The sequence below is a fragment of the Oratosquilla oratoria genome, chromosome 23 (genome assembly GCF_046742065.1).
Source record: "Oratosquilla oratoria isolate Oo_2021 chromosome 23, ASM4674206v1, whole genome shotgun sequence".
In the NCBI taxonomy this organism is placed as follows: Eukaryota; Metazoa; Arthropoda; class Malacostraca; order Stomatopoda; family Squillidae; genus Oratosquilla; species Oratosquilla oratoria.
Genome location: NC_134799.1, coordinates 48,257,619 through 48,282,796, shown reverse-complemented (window position 1 = coordinate 48,282,796; position 25,178 = coordinate 48,257,619). Strand labels below are relative to the sequence as shown.

General features: G+C 40.7%; 1 protein-coding gene across 4 annotated transcripts in view; it reads left to right on the top strand.

The window, feature by feature from the left end:
* The window catches only part of Nf-YC (nuclear factor Y-box C), a 77,735-nt gene that overhangs the window by 35,125 nt on the left and 17,432 nt on the right, over positions 1-25,178 (top strand). For 3 of the 4 annotated variants that reach the window (XM_076207103.1, XM_076207102.1, XM_076207104.1), the window contains 2 exons: positions 8,377-8,532; positions 22,865-23,122. In XM_076207103.1, coding sequence (XP_076063218.1) covers positions 8,377-8,532; positions 22,865-23,122 — 414 coding nt within the window. The remainder of the gene's footprint in view (positions 1-8,376; positions 8,533-22,864; positions 23,123-25,178) is intronic. The other variant, XM_076207105.1, reaches the window with a different exon arrangement.

Sequence of the window (25,178 nt, the reverse complement as noted above, 5' to 3'; positions counted from 1 at the left end):
ATCCTCGAAGCCAACTTGCTGTGCTAGACGCAGACTTTTAACGTTGGCCTTGGCTACATTGTCGTCTATGCTGTATCCTTTGAAGTCGTGGACGAATTGAGGACACAATTTTTTCCAGACTCCATTGCAGCATGATGTTGGCACTTCACTCCACGAATCCTTGATGAAGGTTAGAGCATCTTTTACCGTGAACTGCCGCCAATAATCACGGACTGAGATGTTTTGTTGCTCCGTCACTTTCACAAGGTTCGCCAATGTTGAACGTAGATAATACGCCTTGAATGTCGAGATTATCCCTTGGTCACAAGGCTGGATGAGCGAGGTCGTGTTTGGCGGTAAAAACACGATCTTGATGTTGTTGCTGATATCGGCCAGGTATGCTGGGTGACTTGGCGCGTTGTCCACAATCAACAAGATCTTGAAGGGGATGTTTTCTTTGTTGCAATACACCTCCAGCTCCCTGTGCAGTTTATTCTTGAAATAATCGCCAAACACTGTCCCAGTCATCCAGCCCTTCGAGTTGGCGTACCAGTACACTGGCAGAAAGGCCTTGTCGTAACCCTGGCCAAAAAAAAAGAAACGTAAGATTTTATACGGTCTAAAAAATTCATTCGCACAATCTTTTGCATAGAAAATGGTAACATGGAATAAGGTTAGTTTTACAACTCTTACCTTGAGGGCTCGAGGATTCTCTGAGTGATACACAAGTGCTGGCTTGAGTTTGTAGTCGCCCTCTGCATTGGCCCCCAACAGCAGCGTTAAGCGGTCCTTAGATGCCTTGAATCCGGGGGCAGAAGCTTCCTCTTTGGAGATGTAGGTGCGGTTGGGTAGTTTCTTCCAATAGAGGCCGGTTTCGTCGATGTTGAACACTTGCTTTGATGAATAATTCCCGTCTTCTATAATTTTCTTGAGCTCTTCTGGGAATTCGGCTGCAGCTCGAGCATCAGCTGAAGAAGCTTCCCCAACCAACTTCAAATTATGAAAACTGTGCCTTTTTTGAAATTTATTAAACCACCCGTTGCTGGCAGAAAAAGGCTTCTTGTCCCCTTCAATGCTGTCATAAATAGACAGCGCCTTCACCTTAATCAGCGCCAAGCTAACCGGCACACGAGTCTTATTTTGATGCTCAATCCAAGTTGCAAGCATCTTCTCCATCCTTTCCATCTCCATAGGGCGAGAATATGATGACTTGTTAGCTTGTAGAGGCGTTCCTGATTTGGCAGCTTCACGAATCTTGGTGGAGTTTTGTTTTATGGTCCTCACCGTAGACTCGCTGAGGCCCATTGCCGCCACAATCACATTGTTTCTCTGCCCTTTATCTAACCTGTCCAGAACTTCCAGCTTTTGCTCCAATGTCAATGTCTTCCTTGCTTTCTTCTGCCTACCATCACAGGCTGGAAATGTCGCTGGGCGCTTGGGAGCCATGGTAAACAAGAACACTGATGATTTGATGAACACAGAGATGCTGACACAACGAAGCGTTGGTAAACAATGAGCTTGGTGGCGAGAGGGATGCGGAGGCTGGAATCAGCTAGCGTCACCTAGCGGCTGCCTTACGGAACTAAATCGCAGCCCGCGTATTTTAACTTTCCGGATTTCGCGTTACTCTGAGGAATTTGTGTAATGTGAGGAATACCCCCTAGTTTTGGACACCGCTTTAATGTGAAATCGCGTAATGTGAACCCGCGTAAAACGAGGATTACCTGTATAATCAAGATGCCGACATCGGCATCCTCGCGTACCCACTTGCTCCTCATGACGCCTACGTAGGCATCACCGTATGGAAGGGGTTAATGTGTGCCTAAGGGAAGGGAATATGCTAGAAGACTGAAGGTGACAAAAATGGTATGGGGATAGGACTGGGCATCCTACTCTCTGTAGCCTCGCAGGGGCCATTAAAAAAAAAAGAAAGAGGGTCTGGAAGTAGTTTTCCAACTAGAACCCTATGGTTTGAATCTTTCAATGTGCGTAGATGTGGTACAAATGAGAGTAAAAGAGAAGAGATAGGCAGTGTGTTTGTGAGAAGAAAGATGAATGTGTAGGTTTTGAATGAAACTTAGTTAAAAGGGAGGGTTAAGTTTGAGTTTGGGAGTGTAGTTGGGAGAGTATCATGATTGAAGAGAGGATGAGAGAGAAAAAGGGTGGCTATACTAGTTAGTGAAGAGATAGGTAAGTATGTGGAATGGAAGGAATTTTCTTCAAGGTTAATGTGGATGAAGGTGAAACTGGGAAGGGAAATGTGAGTTTTTGTAAGTGCATATGGGCCTGGTAGTGAGAAGAGTGTAGAGGAAAGGGAGGCTTTTTGGATTTATTTAAATGAGTGCATGGAGGGATTAGGGAGAAATGTCAGTGTAGTGGTATTGGGAGATCTCAATGCTAGGGTAGGAGATAAACCAATAAACGGAGTGGTTGGTAAATGTGGAGTTCCAGTAAAAAATCCTAGTGGAAAGATGATGGTGGATGTATGTCTAGACTTGATGTTAGCTAACACATTTAGCAAGAAAGTCAAGCATAAGTATACATAGTAGAGGGCGGTGGATGGAATGGTGATAGGGCTTTAATGGATTATTTAGTGGAAACCAAGAGAAGAGCAGGAAGAGTTTTGGATGTATAATTTCTAAGGGGAGAGAGTGGGGGAATATCAGAATTTATTGGTGAAAGATAAGGTGAGAGTGTAGGATAGATGGAGAAAAAGGAAAAGAACAGGAAGTAGAGAGATGCTCAGAGTAAACTGCTTAAATGAGAAAGAAAAGGAGAAGGATTACAAGAAGGTGAAAGAAGAGTGGGAGGGAGTGAAGGATAGAGCAGAATTAGGATTGGAGGAAGAATGGGGATATTTCAAGGAGGGAGTCACAAGGTGTGCAAAGATAGTGTGTGGAACAAGAAGAATGGGAGGAATTAGAAGGAAGGGTAGTGAATGGTGGGATAATGAAGCAAACAAAGTTGAAGAAGAAAAGAAATGAGTATTCACAGATTGGTTACAGAATAGGACAAGAGAATCATATGAGAGGTATAAAGGAAACAGGAGCATAAGATAAAGGAGAGCAGATGTGAAATGGGATAAGAGTATGACTGAAGTTTTTAAAATAATAAAAAGATGATTTGGAAGGAAATTAACCCCTTCCATGCGGTGCCGCACACGTAGGCGTCATGGGGAGCGAGTGTATTCGCGAGGCTGCCATATCGGCGTCTTGATTATATTTATTGTAATTACTCTTTCTAATTCTTTTGTAATCGCATTTTCTATGGTTATCAAAATTCACGGGTGAAGAGAGAACGATCGATATAAGCGGTGACTATATTTTATGATGCGAGTATTATTACGACATGTCGTACGGCTGGCATTGGCTGCTGCCACCAAGATCTAAGTCCATGACGCCTACGTGTGCGGCACCGTATGGAAGGGGTTAAGAGAGGAAGATGAGGTAAATCAAGTAGAGAAGAAAAGGTAAAAGGTGCAGATGGAGAGATGATAATGGAAGAGATGGTAGTAAGAGGAAGATGAGCAGAGTATTTAAGGGAGTTGCTAAATATGGAGTATAGGGAGGGAAAGGTAGTTGCAGTGGTAAGCACTAAGAAAATGACAGTGATGAATGAGGAAAATGGAGGAAAAATAAGAAAAGATGAAGTGAGTGCAGTTATTAAAATGATGAAAGAAGGTAAGGCACCTGGGTTAGATGAGTGTCATGCAGAGTGTCTAATAAAGGGAGGTACAGTGATGGGGGACTGGTTGGTGAGGTTGTTTAATGTTTGTCTAAAAGAGGGTAAAGTGTCAGAGGACTGGAGTGCCTGTATAGTTCCAACTTACAAGGGTAAAGGGGACAAATTTGAGTATAGTAGTTTCTGAGGGATGAATTGTAGGTGGGAAGGCTAATGGGAGGCTGTTGATTGAGAAGATTAGGAGAGGAACAGTGTAGGTAGGGGTTGTGTAGAACAGATTTTTGTGTTAAGGCAGATGTGTGAGAAAGCTTTAGGAAAAGGCAAGGATGATTTTTTGAGCCTTCATGGATCTGGAAAAGGCTTATGAGAGTGTAGACAGAAAGGCACTGTAGGAGGTATTGCAGATATTTGGGATAGTTGAGTTTTATATGAGAGTAGTAGAGCCTGTGTTAGAATTAGAAATGGAGAGAGTGAGTGGTTTAAGGTAAAGGTGAGACTTCACCAGGTATGTTTTATGTTGCCTTGGCTGTTCAATTTATACATGGATGGGGTGGTATGAGAGTGGTATGGTATGCAAGGGTAATGGGCTGGGATTGTAGATTGTTAAAGAAAATGGAGAGAAGTTGAAGATATGCCAGCTGTTGTTTGCTGATGACACTGCACTTGTAGCATAATCAGAGGAGGGATTGAGGAAGTTAGTGACAGAGCTTGGGAAAGTATGCGAAAGAAGGAAGACGAAGATAAATGTGTGTAAAAGTAAGGTGATGAAATGTACAAGGGGAGAATATGGAAACAAATTAGAAGTTAGTATAATGGGAGAAACAGAAGTAGATAGCTTTAGATACTTCGGTGCGAATGTAGCGCGAAAGGGAGTAGTGGAGGTGGAGGTAGAATGTAGATTGAGAGTATGTAAATGCCTTGGTGGATTAAAAAGTGTAATGAGAAATAGATATTTGAGATTGGATGCTAAGAGGAAATTGTATGAAGGAGTGATATTGTATTGACAGCACTGTATGGGGCAGAAACATGAAACATAAGTGAGGAAGAGTTTAAAGTGCTTGAAATGAAATGCCTGAGAAGTATAGTAGGGGTTATTAGGCTGGATAGAGTGAGAAATGAGGTTAGGAGGAGAGTGGGGTGATCTTTACATTTGTCTATTATGTCCTTTCCATAATTTCTTTCTTCTTCTCTATGTATTTTTACATATTTCTTAGTTTGGTGTATATTTTCCATTTGTCAGAATTTTTTCTTCTTTTTTCCACCTTTTCCAGGCTTTATCTCTTCTGTCTTTTGCCTCACTGCACTTTTCATTGTACCAGGATTTTATGTATATACTTTCCTGTTTTTGTCTAGGTACATACATATTGGGCAGAAACGTAGAACATAAGAGAGGAAGAGAGAAGGAGTTTGAATGTGTTTGAGATGAGGTGTCTGAGAAGTATGATGGGGGTTACTAGGCTGGATAGAGTGAGAAATGAGGAGGAGAACAGGGGTGGAAAGGGAGTTGGGAGATAGGGTTGATGAAAGAGTATTGGAATGGTTTGGAGACATGGAAAGAATGAGTGAAGAAAGACTAGTAAAAGAGATGTGGAGGGAGTGAACATGAGGGGATGTCCTAGGATGATATGGATGGGTGGGGTGAAGGGGGCTTTGGGGAAGAGGGGAATGTCTGTTGAGGAAGAACTGGAGAGGACAGAAGATAGGGGTGAATGGAGAATGGTTGTATATGGATGATGATGTGATGCATGAGGTGGAATGGGTGGGGGGATGGGGGGTGAGATAGTATGTGTGAGCAAAATTTGACGTAGCCCGAAGGGATTTCTCCCCGTCTTCTCCTTTTATGCATGGGGGGACGGAGAGGGGGAGGTCGCCGATTTAATGAAGTGGCCTTGCTGTGGATGTGCTGTGTCTTGCGACACTGCTTGTGACCCAGGGCAGTGGACAAGGTGCAGGGATGACCCGTCATCCAGGAGGTGCTAAGATAAGAGGGAGGGTGGAGGGGTGTGGAGTGTATTCAGGGATGGAATGGGTGGGAATGATTTTATGCCTTTTCCTTTTTGGCCACCTCCCTTGTAAGGGGGAAAGAGCCTTGGTATATGTATGTATGTACATACTTGTCCACTCCTTCATTATAGATTTTCTTCCAAATTGTCCATTTCTTTTCCACTTTTGTTTCTTCATTATTAAATTTTTCCCAATTTGCTTCTTGAAAGAATTGTCTAAGTTTCCCAAAATCTGTTTTGTTATACATTAGTCTTCCTTTTCTGTGCTTTTTGTTTATTTCTATATTTGTTTCTACATTTAATTCTAGTTCTAGTAGTATGTGATCACTTTTTCCAATTGGTGTCTTGTATTTGATTTTATCCACAATTTCGGGTTCTGATGTGAATATCAAATCCAATCTTGAGGGTTCATCGTTATTTCTATATCTAGTATTTTCCTTGATCCATTGCGTCAATGTGTAATCAATGGTCATTTCCAGTAATATGTTTCCCCAGTGATCTTCTCCACCTTTCATAGTCATTTCTTCCCAACATATTTCTTTCGAGATAATTACCAGGTTTTCTTCTTTCTTTATTATTTCATTTTGTGTTTTTCTTGTGTCTTCCAGCATTTTGGAGTGTTCACTTTCATTCCATGCATGAGTTTTAGGTGGGACATAAATCACTGCATTCTATTTTTCATATCTCTATCCTCAACTCTTATCACAATCAACTCCACATTGTTCTCTCCTTCTGTGAATTTTGTCGCATTTGGCCTTTCTTGGTTAGTAACATGGCGCCTTCACCCTACTTTGTTTCTCTGTTTCTGATCCAACAATCATATAATCCTTGTCCTATACTATTTGGGGGTATTGATCCTTTCAATTTTGTCTCCACAATCCCCATTATATCTGGTTTTTCTTGTTCCAGATAGTCATTCATCTTTTCCTGATATCAATTCGTCTATGTTGGTATATGTTACCTTTAATTTTTTTCCTTTTCTGCCTTTTCTTCTTGCTATTGGATTTCCTTTTCCCTTATGCACCACATTATGTAGTATGTGAGAAAAATTTGATGCACCCCGAAGGGATTTCTCCGTCTTCTCCTTTTCTGCATGGGGGGACGGAGAGGGGGGGTCGCCGATTTGATGAAGCAGCTTTGCAGTGGATGTGCTGTATCTTGTGACACTGCTTCTGACCCAGGGCAGTGGACAATATAGAGGGATCCAGGAGGTGCCAAGATAAGAGGGAGGGTAGAGTGGATGTATTGGGGTTGGAATGGGTGGAATGATTTTTTTTTTGGGGGGGGGGGCTACCTCCCTTGTAAGGGGGAAAAAGCCCTTGGTATATGTATGTCAGTTTATCATCCCCTTTTTTTATTTGTTTTTTATTATTTTTATTCTTGCTAAACTTAATCACTTTGCTACATCACGGTTCCACTCACCATCGCCCCTTCTGTCTGTTTACAACTAGGTAAAGCGCCACTCTCTGGTAGATGAAGCACTAGATTTAGCATTAGCTCACAGAATGTTCTCAGGCACATCTGATTCATTTGACTGTCAGTGTGTGTGTGTGTATTTACCTGGTTATATTTTATGGGAAGAGAGCTATGCTTGTAGTGACCCATGTTTGTATCTTGCCATCAAGTTTGTTCTTAAATTCTTGTATAGTTTTTGCACTCACTGTTTCCCCATCAAATTTATTCCAGATATCCACCACTCTGTGTGGGAAACTATTCTTTTTCAGATCTTTTCTATAACTATCCTTTTTAAGTTTCTTTTCGTGTCCTCTTGTTTTTCTTTTATCCCACTTTAGCAAATCATCTCTATGGAGGACTTCCATCCCTTTCATAATTCTGTAGATGGTCAGTAGATCTCTTTCTCTTCTTTGTTCCAAGATTGGTAGTTTGAGTTTGGACAATCTTTGTTTGTATGTCAGTTTGAAGAGTGTTGGTGCCATCTTTGTTGTTGCTCTTTGGATTCTAATTTCTTTATATTCTTTTTAGTACTGGGTGTCCATAGTGTCACAGCATACACTTGTCTTGGTCTTATCAATGTAACTAATATTTTCTTTAGCATTGTGAGTGTCCTCATGACATAATAGGTAAGAGAGTTGGAGTTTAAAGGGAGCACTTTAAATGTGTTTGAGGGGAAGTGTTTAAGAATTAGGGTGCAAGTTATGAGGTGAGGCAGAGGGTGGTGGTGGAAAGAGCTGGTCAAAGATTTGGTTGTATGAAATGAGTAAAGAAAGACTAGCAAAAAATATATGGAAGGTAGAGGTGGACAAAGTGAACTATAGAGGAACACTTAGAATGGGATGGATGGATTGGGTGAAAGGTACCTTTGGTACACAAGGAATGTCTGTTGAGCAGGGAAGGGAATTCTTCTCTGCTCTGTAAATTCTCGAGTGGATGAGGGGGAAGGTCCCTATGTAATCAAGCAATTGTGGTAAACCATTTTTGGACAATGGGCCCTGCTTTGACCCAGGCAGTGTGCATGGGATAAGGGTGAACCTTCATCCAGAAGGAGCTAATATAAAAGGGAAAACAGGTGTGGGATGGGTGAAGTTTGGGGACATGGCTTGGCTGGCCACCCTCCCTCATGAGGCGGAAAGGGACTTTGGGTATATTCATGTATGTATCATATGTTTTATTTATTTATTTTTTTATACATATATATTTTTTTTAGCTTATTTATTGTAATGATTAAGATGAATAATTGTCCTTTTCCATTCAGTACTATTTCCAGATTGCACAACAACATCAAGCAGCATTACAACAGTCAGCAGGTAACAGCAACAGTTCCACCACCACTGCCACAACCCTTACGCAAACCAGTTCACCTCACCAAACCATACAAATTGTTCAGGCTGGACAGGTGCAGAATGTTCAGGTAATTTTTTCTCATAACAAATATTTTTTCTATGTGTATTTACCTAGTTGTATTACACGGGAAGGGAGCTATGCTCTTGGTGACCCGTCTTTGTATCTTTCAGCATCAAGTTTTTTCTTAAAATCTTGAATAGTATTTGCACACACTTGTTTCTTTATCTAAGTTATTCCAGATATTCAGCACACTGGGAATTTTTTTTGTTTTGTTTTTTTATCTTGGATCTGTTCTATAGTTGTCCTTTTTGTGTTTCTTTTCATGACCTCTTGTTTTTCCATTGTCATTTTTTAGTAAATCATTCCTATCAAGGATTTCCATTCCTTTCATGATTCTATAGATAGTGGATCACCTCTTTCTCTTCTCTGCTCCAGTGTTGGTAGTTCCAATTTGGATAATCTTTGTTCGCATGTTAATTTGGAAAGAGTTGGTGCCAACTTTGTTGTTGCTCTCTGTATTCTTTCTAATTTCCTTGTATTCTTTTTAGTACTGGGTGTCCATAGTGTTGCTGCATATTCCAGTTTTGGTCTAATCAATGTAACTAATATTTTTTTTAATAATTTCTTCATCCAAATAGTCAAATGCCACTTTCATTGACCTTAATAGGTTGAAGGTTTCTCCGACTATTTTGTTTATATGTTTATCCGGTGTCATGTCTTTGCTGATTATTACTCCAAGGTCCCTTTCCAAGTACACTTTTTTTATTTCTTCTTCACCAATTTTATAATTTTTTAAAATAATGTTTTTACTTTTTCCATACTCCATTATGTTACATTTCTTGATATTGAAGTTCACTTCCCACTTTTGAGTCCATTTCCAGATTTTTGTCCAGGTCTGATTGTAATGAATCACAGTCCTCTTCTGTTCTTACTTTCTTTAGTATTTTTGCATCATCTGCAAATGTTGTTCTGCAATCTGTTGTGATGCATGAGGTGGAATGGGCGGGGATGGGGGGTGAGGTAGCATGTGTGAGCAAAATTTGACACAGCCTGAAGGGATTTTTCCCCGTCTTCTCCTTTTATGCATGGGGGGATGGAGAGGGGGGGTCGCCAATTTAATGAAGCGGCCTTGCTGTGGACGTGCTGTGTCTTGTGACACTGCTTCTGACCCAGGGCAGTGGACAAGGTGCAGGGATGACCTGTCATCCAGGAGGTGCTGAGATAAGAGGGAGGGTGGAGGGGTATGGAGTGTATTCAGGGATGGAATGGGTGAGAATAATTTTATGCCTTTTCCTTTTTGGCTACCTCCCTAGTAAGGGGGAAAAAGCCTTGGTATATGTATGTATGTGTCATCTGCGAAGAAATTCATATAACATTCAACTCCGTCATCCATGTCATTTATATATATGGCAAACATGATTGGAGCCAGCACCGACCCCTGTGGGACACCACTTATCATTTCTTCCCACTTCAAGTATTTGTCTCTAATTACTACCCTCATTTTTCTCCCAGTCAGGAAGTCCTCCATCCATTCTAATATTTACCTGCGATGCCACTTATTGATTCTATTTTTCTTATTTCTTGTGTGGTACCTTATCAAATGCTTTTTGTAGGTCTAGATAGGCACAGTCTGCCCATCCATCCCTCTCTCGTATTATATCTATTAGTCTCGATTAGAAGCAGATCAGGTTTGTTGTATATGATCTTCCTTGTCTAAATTCAAATTGATTTGGATTCCGTATAGTTTTTTCTTCCAAGTGTTTAACCCACTTTTGATCACTTTTTCACATAATTTTGCTACTGTGCTTGTTAGGGAGACTGGTGTGTAGTTAGTTGGATTTTCCTTGTTTCCTCCCTTATATATTGGTACAATGTTTGCATTCTTCCAGTCTTGTGGTACCTGTCCTTCTTTTTTAGTGAGCATTTGATTATTTTTCATATATTATTTGTTAACTCTTCTACACATTCTTTCAGTATCCAATTTGCAATTCCATCTGGACCATGTGATTTTTTGACATCAAGGTTTTTTATTTGGTCGCCCTGTGGTGGGGGAAAAGAATACTGCCACCAATTATTTCCACTTGGATCGTAAGAGGCGAGAAGAAAGGGACGGGGAGTGGGACTAGGCATCCTTCTTCTTGTAGCCCCACAGGGGACATTCCTGAACGAAAAAGTAAAGGCATAAGAGGGTTTGGGAGTTTTAGGACCAGCACCCTAAGGTTTGGGTCTTTTAATGTGCGTGGATGTGGAACAGATGAGAGTAAAAGGGAAGAGATAGGTAGTATGTTTGTGAGAAGAAAGATGGATGTGTTGGCTTTGAGTGAAACTAAGTTGAAAGGGAAGGGTGAGTGTAAGTGGGAGGTTATCAGGAGTGAAGAGAGGGCGAGGGAGGGAAGGGGTGGCTATTTTAGTAAGTGAAGAGATAGGTAAACGTGTAGTTGAGTGGAAGGAGGTTTCCTCAAGGATAATGTGGATGAAGGTGAAACTGGGGAAGGAGATGTGGGTCTTTGTAAGTGCATATGGGCCTGGCAGTGAGAAGAGTGTAGAAGAAAGGGAGGCCTTTTGGATAGATTTCAATGAGTGCATATAGGATTTAGGAAGAAATGTCAATGTAATAGTACTGGGAGACCTTAATGCTAGGGTAGGAAAGGATCCAATTGATGGAGTGGTTGGGAAATTTGGAGTTCCAGGAAAGAATCGTAGTTGAGAGTTGATGGTGGAAATGTGTCTAGAAAGAGAGTTGATGATAGCAAATACAGTGTTTCGGAAGAAAGTCAAGCATAAATACACATGGGAGAGGGTGGTGGAGGGAAGGGTGGTAGATAGAGCTTTAATGGACTATGCAGTGGTAAATAGGATTATGATAGGAAGAATTAAGGATGTACATGTGCTAAGGGGAGAGGGTGGGGGAATATCAGATCATTTTCTGGTGGAAGGTAAGTTGAGAGTGGAGGACAGATGGAGAAAGAGGAAAGGGACAAAAGGTAGGGAGGTGCTTAGAGTGAACTCTTTAAATGAAGAGGAAAAGGAGAGGGAGTACAAGAAGAAGCTGAAGGAGTGGGAGGGAGTGAAGGATAGGGTAGAGCTAGGTGTGGAGGAGGAATGGGGATGGTTCAAGGAGGGAGTCACAAAGTGTGCAAAGATGGTGTGTGGAACAAGAAGGACAGGAGGAAATAGAAGGAAGAGTAGTGAATGGTGGGATGAGGAAATGAAGAAGGTTGTAGAAGAGAAGAAGCGAGCTTACACAGATTGGTTACAAAATAGGACAAGGGAGTCATATGAGACGTACAAAGAAAAGAAAAGAGAAGTAAAGAAAAAGGTAAAGGAGGCAAAGAGGAGAGCAGATGTGAAGTGTGGTAAGAGTATGACAGAAAATTTTGAAAGTAATAAAAAGATGTTTTGGAAAGAAATTAAGAGAGGAAGAGGAGGCGAATCAAGTAGAGAAGAAAAGGTAAAAGGTGCAGATGGAGAGATGATAATGGAGGAGAAGGCAGTAAGGGGAAGATGGGCAGAATATTTTAGGGAGTTGCTAAATGTGAAGAAGGATAGGGAGGGAAAGATAGCTGCAGTGGGAAATGCTAAGAAAATGAGAGTGATGAGTGAGGAAAATGGAGGAGAAATAAGGAAGGATGAAGTGAAGGCAGCAGTTAAGATGATGAAAGCAGGTAAGGCACCTGGTCTGGATGGATGCCATGCAGAATGTCTTAAAAAAGGAGGTACAGTTATGGTGGACTGGTTGGTGAGGTTATTTAATGTTTGCTGGAGAGAAGGTAGAGTGCCGGAGGACTGGAGAAGTGCTTGTATAGTTCCACTTTACAAGGGAAAGGGGGACAAGTGTGAATGTAGTAGTTTCAGAGGGATTAGCTTGTTAAGTGTAGTTGGGAAGGCTTGTAGGAGGATCTTGATTGAGAGGATTACGAGAGGAACAGAGGGAGTAATTGGTGAGGAACAGTGTGGATGTAGGACAGGTAGAGGTTGTGTAGATCAGATCTTTGTGGTAAGACAGATATGTGAGAAAGCTATAGGAAAGGGGAAGGATGTTTTTTGGGCCTTTATGGATCTGGAAAAGGCTTACGACAGGGTAGACAGAAAGGCACTGTGGGAGGTCATGCGGATATACGGGATAGGAGGAAAGCTTCTAGGAGCTGTCAAGAGTTTTTACGAGAGTAGTAGAGCTTGTGTCAGGATTAGAAATGGAGAGAGTGAATGGTTTGAGGTAAAGGTGGGACTTCGTCAAGGATGCATTATGTCACCCTGGCTGTTCAACTTATACATGGATGGGGTAGTGCGAGAGGTAAATGCAAGGGTAGAGGGTCAGGGATTGGAGATGGTTAAAGAAAATGGAGAAAAGTGGGAGGTGAGCCAGCTGCTGTTTGCAGACGACACTGCGCTTGTGGCAGGATCGGAGGAGGGATTTTGTTATACATTAGTCTTCCTTTTCTGTGTTTATTGGAGAAGGGATTGAGGAAGTTGGTGGCAGAGTTTGGGAGAGTATGCGATAGAAGAAAGCTAAAGATAAATGTGGGTAAAAGTAAGGTGATGAGATGTACAAGGGGTGAAAGTGGCAGTAATCTGAAAGTGAGCATTAAGGGAGAGCAACTGGAGGAAGTGGATAGTTTTAGATACTTGGGTGCAAATGTGGCAGGAAAAGGTGGAGTAAAGGTGGAGGTAGAATGTAGATTGAGAGAAGCGAGTAAAAGCCTTGGTGGATTAAAAAGTGTTATGAGGAATAGAAATTTGGGAATGGATGCTAAGAGGAGACTGTATGAAGGAGTGATTGTGCCAACAGCACTGTATGGAGCAGAAACATGGAACATAAGAGAGGAAGAGAGAAGGAGTTTGAATGTGTTTGAGATGAAGTGTCTGAGAAGTATGATGGGGGTTACTAGGCTAGATAGCGTGAGAAATGAGGAGGTGAGGAGGAGAAGAGGGGTGGAAAGGGAGTTGGGAGATAGGGTTGATGAAAGAGTATTAGGATGGTTTGGACACATGGAAAGGATGAGTGAAGAAAGACTAGTAAATGAGGTATGGAAGGCAGATGTGGAGGGAGTGAACATGAGGGGACGTCCTAGGATGAGATGGATGGATGGGGTGAAGGGGGCTTTGGGGAAGAGGAGAATGTCTGTTGAGGAAGGACGGGAGAGGACAGAAGACAGGGGTGAATGGAGAGTGATTGTATATGGAAGATGTTGTGATGCATGAGGTGGAATGGGCGGGGGGGATGGGGGGTGAGGTAGTGTGTGTGAGCAAAATTTTGACGCAGCCCGAAGGGATTTCTCCCCGTCTTCTCCTTTATATGGGGGGATGGAGAGGGGGGGTCGCTGATTTAATGAAGCGGCCTTGCTGTGGATGTGCTGTGTCTTGCGACACTGCTTCTGACCCAGGGCAGTGGACAAGGTGCAGGGATGACCTGTCATCTAGGAGGTGCTGAGATGGGAGGGAGGGTGGAGGGGTATGGAGTGTATTCAGGGATGGAATGGGTGGGAATGATTTTATGCCTTTTCCTTTTTGGCTACCTCCCTAGTAAGGGGGAAAAAGCCTTGGTATATGTATGTATGTATATACTTTCCTTAACAATTTGGCATTGTCTGCAAAGAAGCTCATGTAACATTTCACATCATCATCCATATCATTCACATAAATAGCAAACATTATTGGAGCCAATACAGATCCTTGTGGTACTCCACTGATCACTTCTTTCTAATCTGAATATTTTTCTCTGAGTACTACTCTCATCTTTCTACCAATCAGGAAGTCCTCCATCCATTTTAATAGGTTCCCTTGTATCCCTCCTATATGTTCTAGTTTCTTTAATAATTTTTTGTGTGGTATTTTGTCAAAAGCTTTTTGTAAGTCCAGGAAGGCACAATCAGGCCATCCATTCCTTTCTTGCACTATGTCTGTTAATCTTGAGTAGAAACATATTAAGTTTGTGGTATATGATCTTCCTTGTCTGAACCCAAATTGTCTTGGGTTTTATATTGTTGTCTTCCAGGTGTTTTACCCATCTATTCTTGATGATTTTCTCACAGATTTTGGCTATGGTGCTTGTTAGTGAGACTGGCCTATAGTTAGTTGGTTCTTCCTTGTTTACTCCTTTATATATTGGTACAATGTTAGCATTTTTCCAGTCTTTTGGTATTTTTCCTTCTTTGAACAAGCAATTTATTATGTTATGTATTTTGTCCATTAGCTCTTTGCATTCTTTTAGAATCCAATTTGCAATTCCATCCGGGCCATGTGATTTCCTGAAATCAAGGTTTGATAGGTGTTCCAATATTTCTTTTTGTGTTATTGTTATCTCGCTCATGGGGGGGAGATCACCTTTCATTACCTTTGTCCCAATATTGAAGACAGATTTGAAGTGATTATTCATGACTTCAGTCATTTCTAATCCTTCTGTGTAGTTTCACCATTTCTGTTTGTTTTTAAGTTTACCATTCACTTATCGATAGAATAGCTTGGGTTGCTCTTTGCATATATCTATAATATCCTTTTCATGGTTCCTTTTCCTCTCTTCTCACTTTAACATACTCATTTCTATAGTTTACATAAACTTGCCATTTTCCAGGTTTTTTATGTTTTCTCAATCTTTTCCAAGCTCTCACCCTTCTATCTTTTGCCTCACTGCATCTTTTGTTGAACCAGCATTTAATGTACACTCTCACTTCTGTCTTGGTACATGCCTATTTACCCTTTCATTGTAATTATCCATCAAGATATTCCATTTCTCTTCCACTTTTGTCTCTTCCATGAAAATTTTTCCCAGTTTGCATTCTGGAAGAATTTCTTTAGTTTTGCAAAGTCCATTTTGTTGTACATCAATCTTCCTTCCCTATGCTTTTCATTTCTATCCATGTATACTTCTTCCTTTAGTTCAGTTTCAGTGAGTATATGGTCACTTTCCAATTGGTGTCTTGTATTGGATTTTATCCACAATTTCAGATTCTGTTGTAAATATGAAATCTAGTTTTGATGGCCCCTCATTATTTCTGTATCTGGTGTTTTCACTGACCCACAGAGTCATTGTGTATTCCATGGTCATATCCAGCAGTACATTACCCCACAAGTCGTCTTCTCAACAAATTTCTTTGCAATTGAAGTCCCCCATAGTTACCAGATTACCCCTGCCCATTACTATCTCATTTAATGATTGCCTTGTATCTTCTAGCATTTTCGTATGCATGTTTTCTTTCCCAGCGTTCGTTTTTAGGGGCACATAAGTCACCACAAACTTTCTACTTTTCATGTTCTTGTTTGAGATGAGGTGTCTGAGAAGTATGATGGGGGTTACTAGGCTAGATAGAGTGAGAAATGAGGAGGTGAGGAGGAGAAGAGGGGTGGAAAAGGAGCTGGGAGATAGGGTTGATGAAAGAATATTAGGATGGTTTGGACACATGGAAAGAATGAGTGAAGAAAGACTAGTAAAAGAGGTGTGGAAGGCAGATGTGGAGGGAGTGAACATGAGGGGACGTCCTAGGATGAGATGGATGGATGGGGTGAAGGGGGCTTTGGGGAAGAGGGGAATGTCTGTTGAGGAAGGACGGGAGAGGACAGAAGACAGGGGTGAATGGAGAATGGTTGTATATGGACGATGTTGTGATTGTATGAGGTGGAATGGGCGGGGGGATGGGGGGTGAGGTAGTATGTGTGAGCAAAAGTTGACGCAGCCCGAAGGGATTTCTCCCCATCCTCTCCTTTTATGCAATGGGGGGATGGAGAGGGGGGTCGCCGATTTAATGAAGCGGCCTTGCTGTGGATGTGCTGTGTTTTGCAACACTGCTTCTGACCCAGGGCAGTGGACAAGGTGTAGGGATGACCCATCATCCAGGAGGTGCTGAGATAAGAGGGAGGGTGGAGGGGTGTGGAGTGTTTTCAGGGATGGAATGGGTGGAAATGATTTTATGCCTTTCCCTTTTTGGCTACACCCCTTGTAAGGGGGAAAAAGCCTTGGTATATGTATGTATGTATCATGATCAGTTGTACATTACCTTTGCCCTCCGCAATTTTTGTCACATTCAAGTTTTTCTTGGCCAAGAACATGATTCCTTCTCCCTGTTTCTTGTTTCTGTTTTTAATCCAGTAATTGTATAGTCCATGTCCAACATCGATGGATGGTATTTCACCCCATAGTTTAGTCTCCACAATTCCCATTATGTCTGGTTTTTATTCTAGCAGGTAATCATTAAGTTCATTTAGTCTTGAAATTAATCCGTCAATGTTAGTATAGGCCACTTTCAGTGTTCTTCTTTCTCCATTTTTTTTTTCTGTCTTTGGTTTGCCCATTCTGATGTACCATTTCCTCAGTGTCATGTCGATTACTCTCCAATGGAATTCCTTGCTTTCTGTCTCCGTTCTCTTCACATTTTCTTTGCTTCATCTCTTAGTGTCTTTTCTTTTTCTAATTCCTCAATACTCATTTCTCTTTTTATCCATATCTTGTACTTTTCACTGCCAAGTTACCTACTTTTTCAAATATGTCTTCTACCATTTGTGATCTTAGTGAGTCGATTTCTATTCTTAGAATAGTGCCCAATCCTATATGTTTTGTCAATGTCTTTACATGCATCTTTGGCTCCCTCCTGAATTTCTTTTAGGATTACTGTTGCTCTCTTTTTCTTCTTTTTCTCTCATGTACCTCGCCAAACCATGTTTTTCTTTTAGTCCATATACCACAATACATTTTTTCCTATCCACTGTGTCTCTGACCCAGTTTGCTTTTTACATAAGAACATAAGAATAAAGGAGACTGCAAGAGACCATAAGGCCTACACTAGGCAGCTCCGTATGTATAGACACGGTAAAGGAAACATGGACTGGAGGTGAAGCTTTTATTCCTGACGTTTTGTCTAACGACTTTCCTTTGAGAAAGTCGTTACATGAAACGTCAGGAATAAAAGCTTCACCTCCAGTCCATGTTTCCTTTACCGTGTCTATACAACTTGTTCACATGGATTTTCAGCTCTGTATCCATCACCACCTGTCATCCCCATTCATAAAGTTGTCTAATCGTTTCTTAAAACAACTGATAGTTTCAGCGCTTACTACATGGTTACTAAGTTTATTCCATTCATCGACCACCCTATTAGTAAACCAATTCTTGCCTATTTCCTTCTTAAATCTAAATTTGTCCAGTTTATACCCATTACTACGAGTCCTGCCCTGTTGTTTTATTATGATGACCTTGTTTGCTTCACCCTTGTTATAGCCTTTGATCCACTTGAACACTTCTATTAGATCACCCCGCACTCTACGTCTTTCCAGAGAGTGTAAGTTTAGGTGCCTAAGCCTCTCTTCGTAAGGCAAATTTCCTAGTCCATGTATCATTTTGGTCATTCTTCTCTGTACTGATTCTAGTGAATTGATGTCCATTTTGTAGGACGGAGACCAGAACTGTACCGCATAGTCAAGGATGGGTCTAACTATCGCTGGACAACTGCCCCCAGGACAATTGCCCCCCGACAACTGCCCCCAGAACAATTGCCCCTGTAGGACAACTGCCCCCGACAACTACCCCCTGGACATTTGCCCTACAATTGTCCTGGAATTTGTTGCCAATTACGTAATAACTTTCAGAAGTTAAACAATGAATAGTGTACAATTGGTAAAATAACTCGGGTACAATCTTAACCCCTTCCATACGGTGCCGCACACGTAGGCGTCATGAGGAGCAAGTGGATTCGCGACGCTGCCATATCGGCGTCTTGATTATATTTATTGTAGTCGCCCCTGTGTTTTTACATTCTTCCAAATGTGCCCTGAATCCCATTCTCTGTGGTTTTCAAAATTCGCGGGTGAAAGAGAGAACGATCGATATAAGCGGTGACTATATTTTATGATGCGAGTATTATTATGACACGTCGTACGGCTGGCATTGGCTGCTGCCCGCGAGATTTAAGTCCGGAGTGAAGTGGTTAAAAGTACCGTCTCCAAACCAATTATCTGATTTCTCCAGTAGGCTAATGTTTGTTGATGTTGAAAATAAAAGGAGACGCTGCCCAACCAATCCACTATCATAAAGAAGAAAATCTTCACCATTAGACGTTTTCTTGTATTCGGAAGGAATGACCATGTCTGCTAGGTTTGATGGGATGGAATGAGGAGCACCAGCAGCTTGTTTGTAGCGCCTTATTACACGACGAATATGCCTCACAGGTGGTAGTTGAGTTGTAGCACCACTTGATATCGACTCAACTGTTTGGGAAATTATTTGCTGTGCAGTCTCTTCGGTAGCAATAGATTTAGCCTTTATTTCCTGTTGTACTAATAAGACATCACGGCGGGGTTGGTCAACAGCATGGGTGTGATCATTTACATAGCCAACTACTTGATTTTCACAAACTTTTACTTTGGCTTTGCAGTTATTATGGCGACGTTTTTCACATTCATAAGATGTAACATTATTTGCCAATTCCTTCTGCTTCACATAGATGTATCCTTCATAAATAAGCTTCATTTTTCCTCATTCACTTCGGACGAACTCCATAATGGGTGATGTCACTTCTTATATTTCTGAATAGACACTGGATCCTTCTTTCTTTTTAAGCCTATATATATGCAATTGACCGATTACCTAATTAGGAAGTAGCTACATAAATGGTAATAAATTTAGGAAATAGCAACAATTATTTCTTAAATGACCGATTATGTAATCGTTACTTAATTGCAATTACTAAAAAGTAATTACGTAAATGGCAATAAATTCCAGGGCAATTATCCTATACTATAACTTGTACGACCGATTACCTAATTAGGAAGTAGCTACATAAATGGTAATAGATTCAGGAAATAGCAACAATTATTTCTTAAATGACTGATTATGTAATCGTTACTTACATACATATACCAAGACTTTTTCCCCCTTCCAAGGGGGGTAGCCAAAAAGAAAAAGGCATAAAATCATTCCCACCCATTCCATCCCTGAATACACTCCACACCCCTCCACCCTCCCTCTTATCTTAGCACCACCTGAATGACGGGTCATCCCTGCACCTTGTCCACTGCCCTGGGTCAGAAGCAGTGTTGCAAGACACAGCACATCCACAGCAAGGCCGCTTCATTAAATCGGCGACCCCCCTCTCCGTCCCCCATTGCATAAAATGAGAACACAGGGAGAAATCCCTTCAGGCTGCGTCAAATTTTGCTCACACATACTACCTCACCCCCCATCCACCCGCCCATTCCACCTCATGCTATCACAACATGCATGCCAACATGCTATCATTACTTAATTAGGCAATTACTAAAAAGTAATTACGTAAATGGCAATAAATTCCAGGGCAATTGTCCAGGGGGCAGTTGTCCTACAGGGGCAATTGTCCCGGGGGCAGTTGTTCTAGAACCACAATCGCTAGATAGAGTTTAATAATTACCTCTGCACTTCTATTCATTACCGTCCTAGCAATGAAGCCTAATGCACTGTTAGCTTTATTTCTGACGCTAATGCACTGCTTCCTGGTTTTGAGGTCCGGACTCACCAGAACACCCAAGTCCCTCTCGCACTCAGATTTGTCTAAAAACGTGATATCTAAATTGTATCTATTTTTGGGGTTGTGTAGCCCTACGTTTAACACGCTACACTTAGAGATATTGAAGTTCATTTGCCATTTCACCGACCATGTTAACAATTTATTAAGATCATCCTGCAGAATCTGCGTCGTCTCCTGACCTAATTAGGCATCCTATTTTAGTGTCGTCTGCAAACTTACTAATATCACTATTTATCCCATCATCTAAGTCGTTTATGTACATAATGAACAATAAGGGACCCAAAACCGAGCCCTGGGGGATGAAAATCAAACTTTTTTAGTTTGGGGTGAAAGTGGCTGAGATTTTTTCCTAGTAACTGTCTTGTCTCAGAGAAGATACCACCGAGTTTTCAAGTCATTCATGCTTATACTTTTTTTATTGTGATTTTTTTTTTTTTTTTTAGGGGTAATTTTTGAAAATTTTGAAATTTATTCAGAGGATAGACCTTTGACTGGATATTGATTATTTTTTATCTATATAATGGGCTAAGATAGATGAAGAAATGGAGGCAGAATTATGATGTTCTGATCAGTCTGTTATGAGAAAAAAAAATCCAAAGTTGATGAAAAAAAAAAAAATGTATATATGAAAAAATCCTACTAGTCCTTGACAGGACATAAATCTGCCTCCAAATGTTCTCCCAATTATGCTGAATCCGAAAAGGATTTGCAGTTAAAAATCAGTGAAGGCATTTTAGATATGAATCAAGTTAAATGTGCAAAAATCAAGTTTTTCAGGAATGAGCGTCATAGTTTTTTTGTTCATGGTTACTGGTCCCCTTTCATCATTTAGGATGTTATGGTGTTGAAAGGGTTTATATGATGAATCCAGTTAGTATCCACCAGGGTTATATCGCACTTTTCCTTTTCTTGGCGCGATGCATCTTTGGCGACAGACGATCTTTATCTGCCATCCTAAGCTGTTTAATGGCATCACTGGTTGTTGTCCCTCTTGCTGATGGCATATGTGCAAGTTCATAACCAAAGATGTGGTTCAGAACTGCAACTTGAGCACAGAATTGAACTCTAGCTGCTGATGCAAAGTTCCTCTTTGAACTCAAAGCCCAGATCTTTGGATGGAAGCTTTCATTTTGGTTTTGTGTCCTTCCCTTGAGGCATTTCTCTAAAAGCTCTGTAGAGGTGAAGTCTTGATATATTGCCAAGATGGATTTCCGCTTCCCAGTGGGAATCTTGGCCAGGAACAGCTTCTTGACTCTGTGAGACTCGGGTTCCTCTTGCCTGGCTAGTGCTCTCTGGAAAAAAACACCACGAGTCTTCTCCCTTAGGACAGTAAGAATGCAATGGCTTCTCATCTATGCTGACAGAATGCAGGTAGGAGGCCATGATAGCTTTACGCATTGTCTGAACGTCAGTATTCACACAATCACGTATTGCCTTCCCATAATACTGTATCAACTGTCACAGCATCTGCTTGTATGTTATTGTTCATCATACAAAAGCATAAATATTGTGCAAAATACACAGCTTCTTTTGTTAGCAAATATATGTAACAACAGAAAACGTAATGTGCAGTACGCAGCGCACACGACCCAGCCACAGTAGGGTGGGGGGGTACTGTATTATATTTTTTTTAGATAGGAAAAATCAAGATACAGCTTCCATACTCAGCCATGAGATAGCTTATGAGTAACATTTTTAGAGGAAATATTTTCAGAATTTCATTTTTTTTTTTTTTTTTTTTCGTGATTTTCTGATAGACGATCCCCTTAATGAGAGGTAGTACTGTACTTGGTTAATAGTGTCTTTTGCATTTTCCTGCATTTGTTGTTGGACAATTTCTTTGAAAACAATTTCTTTATTTTCAACGTTTTCCTTCCATTTCTTAATCTTTTGGATACTTTCCTCACCTAAGTTATCTTCGATTTTTTCAATCATTTCTTGTATTTGTTGTTTACCACTTTTTTTAAGTTTTCGCTCTTGGTAGTATCATTAATTCTCTTTTCATTATCACTCTTCAGCTCTCTTATATCCTTTTTCATTTCCTTAATCTCGTTTCTGGGATCCAAGTTAGTTTTCCTCAGGTTGGAAATCTCAAAGTTTGCTTGCATTAAGCAATCCATTTGTCCAATGATTTCATTTCTTAAGTCCATAATTTCATTCTCCCACTGTATCCTATTTTTGCTCATTTCCCTCTATCTCTAAGATTCGACTTAAACTCCTGCTTTCGTACTTACTAAATCCAGAAAAAGCATCTTTGTGATATTCCTGTGTGGTCCTATGGGTGGTGTAATGTTTGTTTACATTGGGGTTCGGCATGACATCACCAGATGGCCCTGATTTGCAGTTGTCTTTCGAGTCAGACTTTTCATTATTTTCCTTCGTTTTTTATGCTAATTACATCTTAATACATTTAACTAGCACTGCAGAGATATTTCGGACACCCACGATTTCCCCCCTCCCCTACAATACAAACCAGGTTTCCTTTTTCGTTGTTTATCTTCTTCTTTGGGCCCCAGCGACAACGAAGGTGTTGATGGTTCTGTGGTCGGCGTCTGTGTTGGTGATGCAAAGAGACTATTTTAATGGGTGATTGTGCCTACAACATTGCATGGGGCTTTGTTCGAGCAAAGGAAATAGCAAGATTACTGATCTTGTTTAGCTCTATGTTAATGATGACCTACATGATTATTTTGGCCACTACAGGGCAATTATGATTGTTTTGCCCACTACAGGGCAATTATAATCAACCAAGGGAGAACCCCAGGACAGTGAGAGTTAAAAGTGATATGTATTGACAACAAAGACATTAATTCAGTCTCATTTTATACTTCGAGCAGCTTTAGTGTTGTGATTGAATTTTGATTGCTGTGCATATTTTGTTGACAAAACTAATATTACTCATTATTTCAGACTGCCACAACCACACCCCAGCAACAGCAGCAACAAGCTCAGATCATACAACTACAGCCACAACAACCACAACCTCAACCTCAACAACAACAGCAGCAGCCACAACAACCACAGCAACAGCAACAACCACAGCAACAGCAACAACAGCAGCAGCAGCAACAACAGCAGCAACAACAACAGCAACAACAGCAGCAACAAGGGGGCATACAAATAATACAACAAATAATGGGACCAGATGGACATATTCAACAGATACCGGTAAGCATGGGTTATGTGGAAATTGAACAAGTGAAAATGTACATGGATGACAAAAGGGGACAGAAAAGAATGGGTATTGATGAAGGCATTGGCATGTTCCCTTAAAAGGGGTTGCACCGAGGATGAATTGGCAGTATTGCTGCAGAAGAAACAAGATACAATTTTTTCCAGGATTTAAGGAGGAATGAATGAAAAAGGGTTGGGATGGTTTCTGTGCCTAGCATGCTTTGCATACATACATACATATACCAATGGCTTTTTACCCTTACGAAGGAAGTAGCCAAAGTCAAAGGCATAAATCCACTCCCACCCATTTCATCCTCACATACTCCCATTCACCACCCTTCTCTCCCTCTTTTCTTGGCTACTGGATGATGGGTCATCCCTGCATCTCACCCACTTGCCCTGGGTCAGAGGCAATGCAGCAAGACACAGCACATCTACAGCAAGGCCACTTCACTAAATCAACAACCTCCCTTTCCATCCCATCATGCAGAAAAAGAGAAGATTGGGAGAAATCCCTTCAGGCTGCATCGAAATATCATTAACCACTTCACTCCGGGCAAATATCTCGTGGGCAGCATTAGCTGCCAGACGTACGATGTTGCGTCATAATACTTGCATCATAAAAAATAGTCACCGCTTATATCGATTGTTCTCTCTTTACAAAGGATTACAAAGGCGGAGCATGCCAACAGGAGACCTTTTGGTCCAAATCTAGGTCGGATGTGAAAAAAAAAAAATAATAATAATAATAAAATAATAATTATAAAAAAAACTATAATAATGTATGCAACAAACAAAATACATAAATAAATGCATAGGTATAGTTGAATAACAAACAGGTAAACAGTAAATAATAATAAATTGACACATAACTAATAATAAATGAAAATCAAACAGACAAATGATAACAAAGCAAAAACAAATAATATAAAATAAATTATAATCATTACAGCATCTTGCTTAGGTGTTTATCTAAATGAGTCTTAAAGCTTCGAACTGAACTACATTGCATTACCTGTGCAGGAAGTTTATTCCATTCATTAACTACATGGTTGGCAAAGTTGTTTCTACCTACTTCCAAATTGAATCTATTTCCGGATAGTTTGAGACCATTGTTTCTTGTCTGATTCTCATTCAGTATGAAAATTTGGTCACTTTTGATGTTGTCAATTTCCTTTAAAATCTTAAAGACCTGTATCAAGTCACCTCTGAGTCTATGCTTTTTTAGGGAAAACAGATTCATATGTTTTAGTCGATTTTCGTATGATTTATTTTTTATATTTGGAATCGGTTTTGTGGCTCGCCATTGTACTTTTTCCAGTCTGTCAATGTCTTTAATGAGAATCGGTGACCATACAGAAACAGCATATTCCAAATGTGGACGAACTAACGATTTATATAGCTTGTTAATGAGCGATGGACTTTTGAAATCAAAAGATCGCGCAATCAGTCCTAGAATCTTATTTGCTTTCTCAGAGGCTGAAATACACTGCTTGGATGATTTGAGGTCGTTACTGATAATTACGCCGAGATCTTTTTCACTATCCACTTTTGTTAACGAATTTCCAAATAACTTGTAATTGTACTTATTGTTGTTTTTACCTATGTGCAATCTTGCATTTACTCGTGTTAAATTTCATTAGCCACTTTTCAGACCATTGCTGTAATTTATCTAAATCTTCTTGAATATCTAATTGGTTTAAGTGATCATTTGCCATTCTGCACAGTTTTGTATCATCAGCAAATTTGGAAACAGTAGATCTTAGTCCATGGTCTATATCATTTATATATACAGGTAAACGTCGACTTACGATGGCCGCGACTTACGATTGTTCGACTTTACGATGACGACGACGACGACAACGATATGATAATTTAACCCCTTCCATACGGTGCCGCACACGTAGGCGTCATGAGGAGCAAGTGGATTCGCGACGCTGCCATATCGGCGTCTTGATTATATTTATTGTAGTCGCCCCTGTGTTTTTACATTCTCTCAAATGTGCCCTAAATCCCATTCTCTGTGGTTTTTAAAATTCGCGGGTGAAAG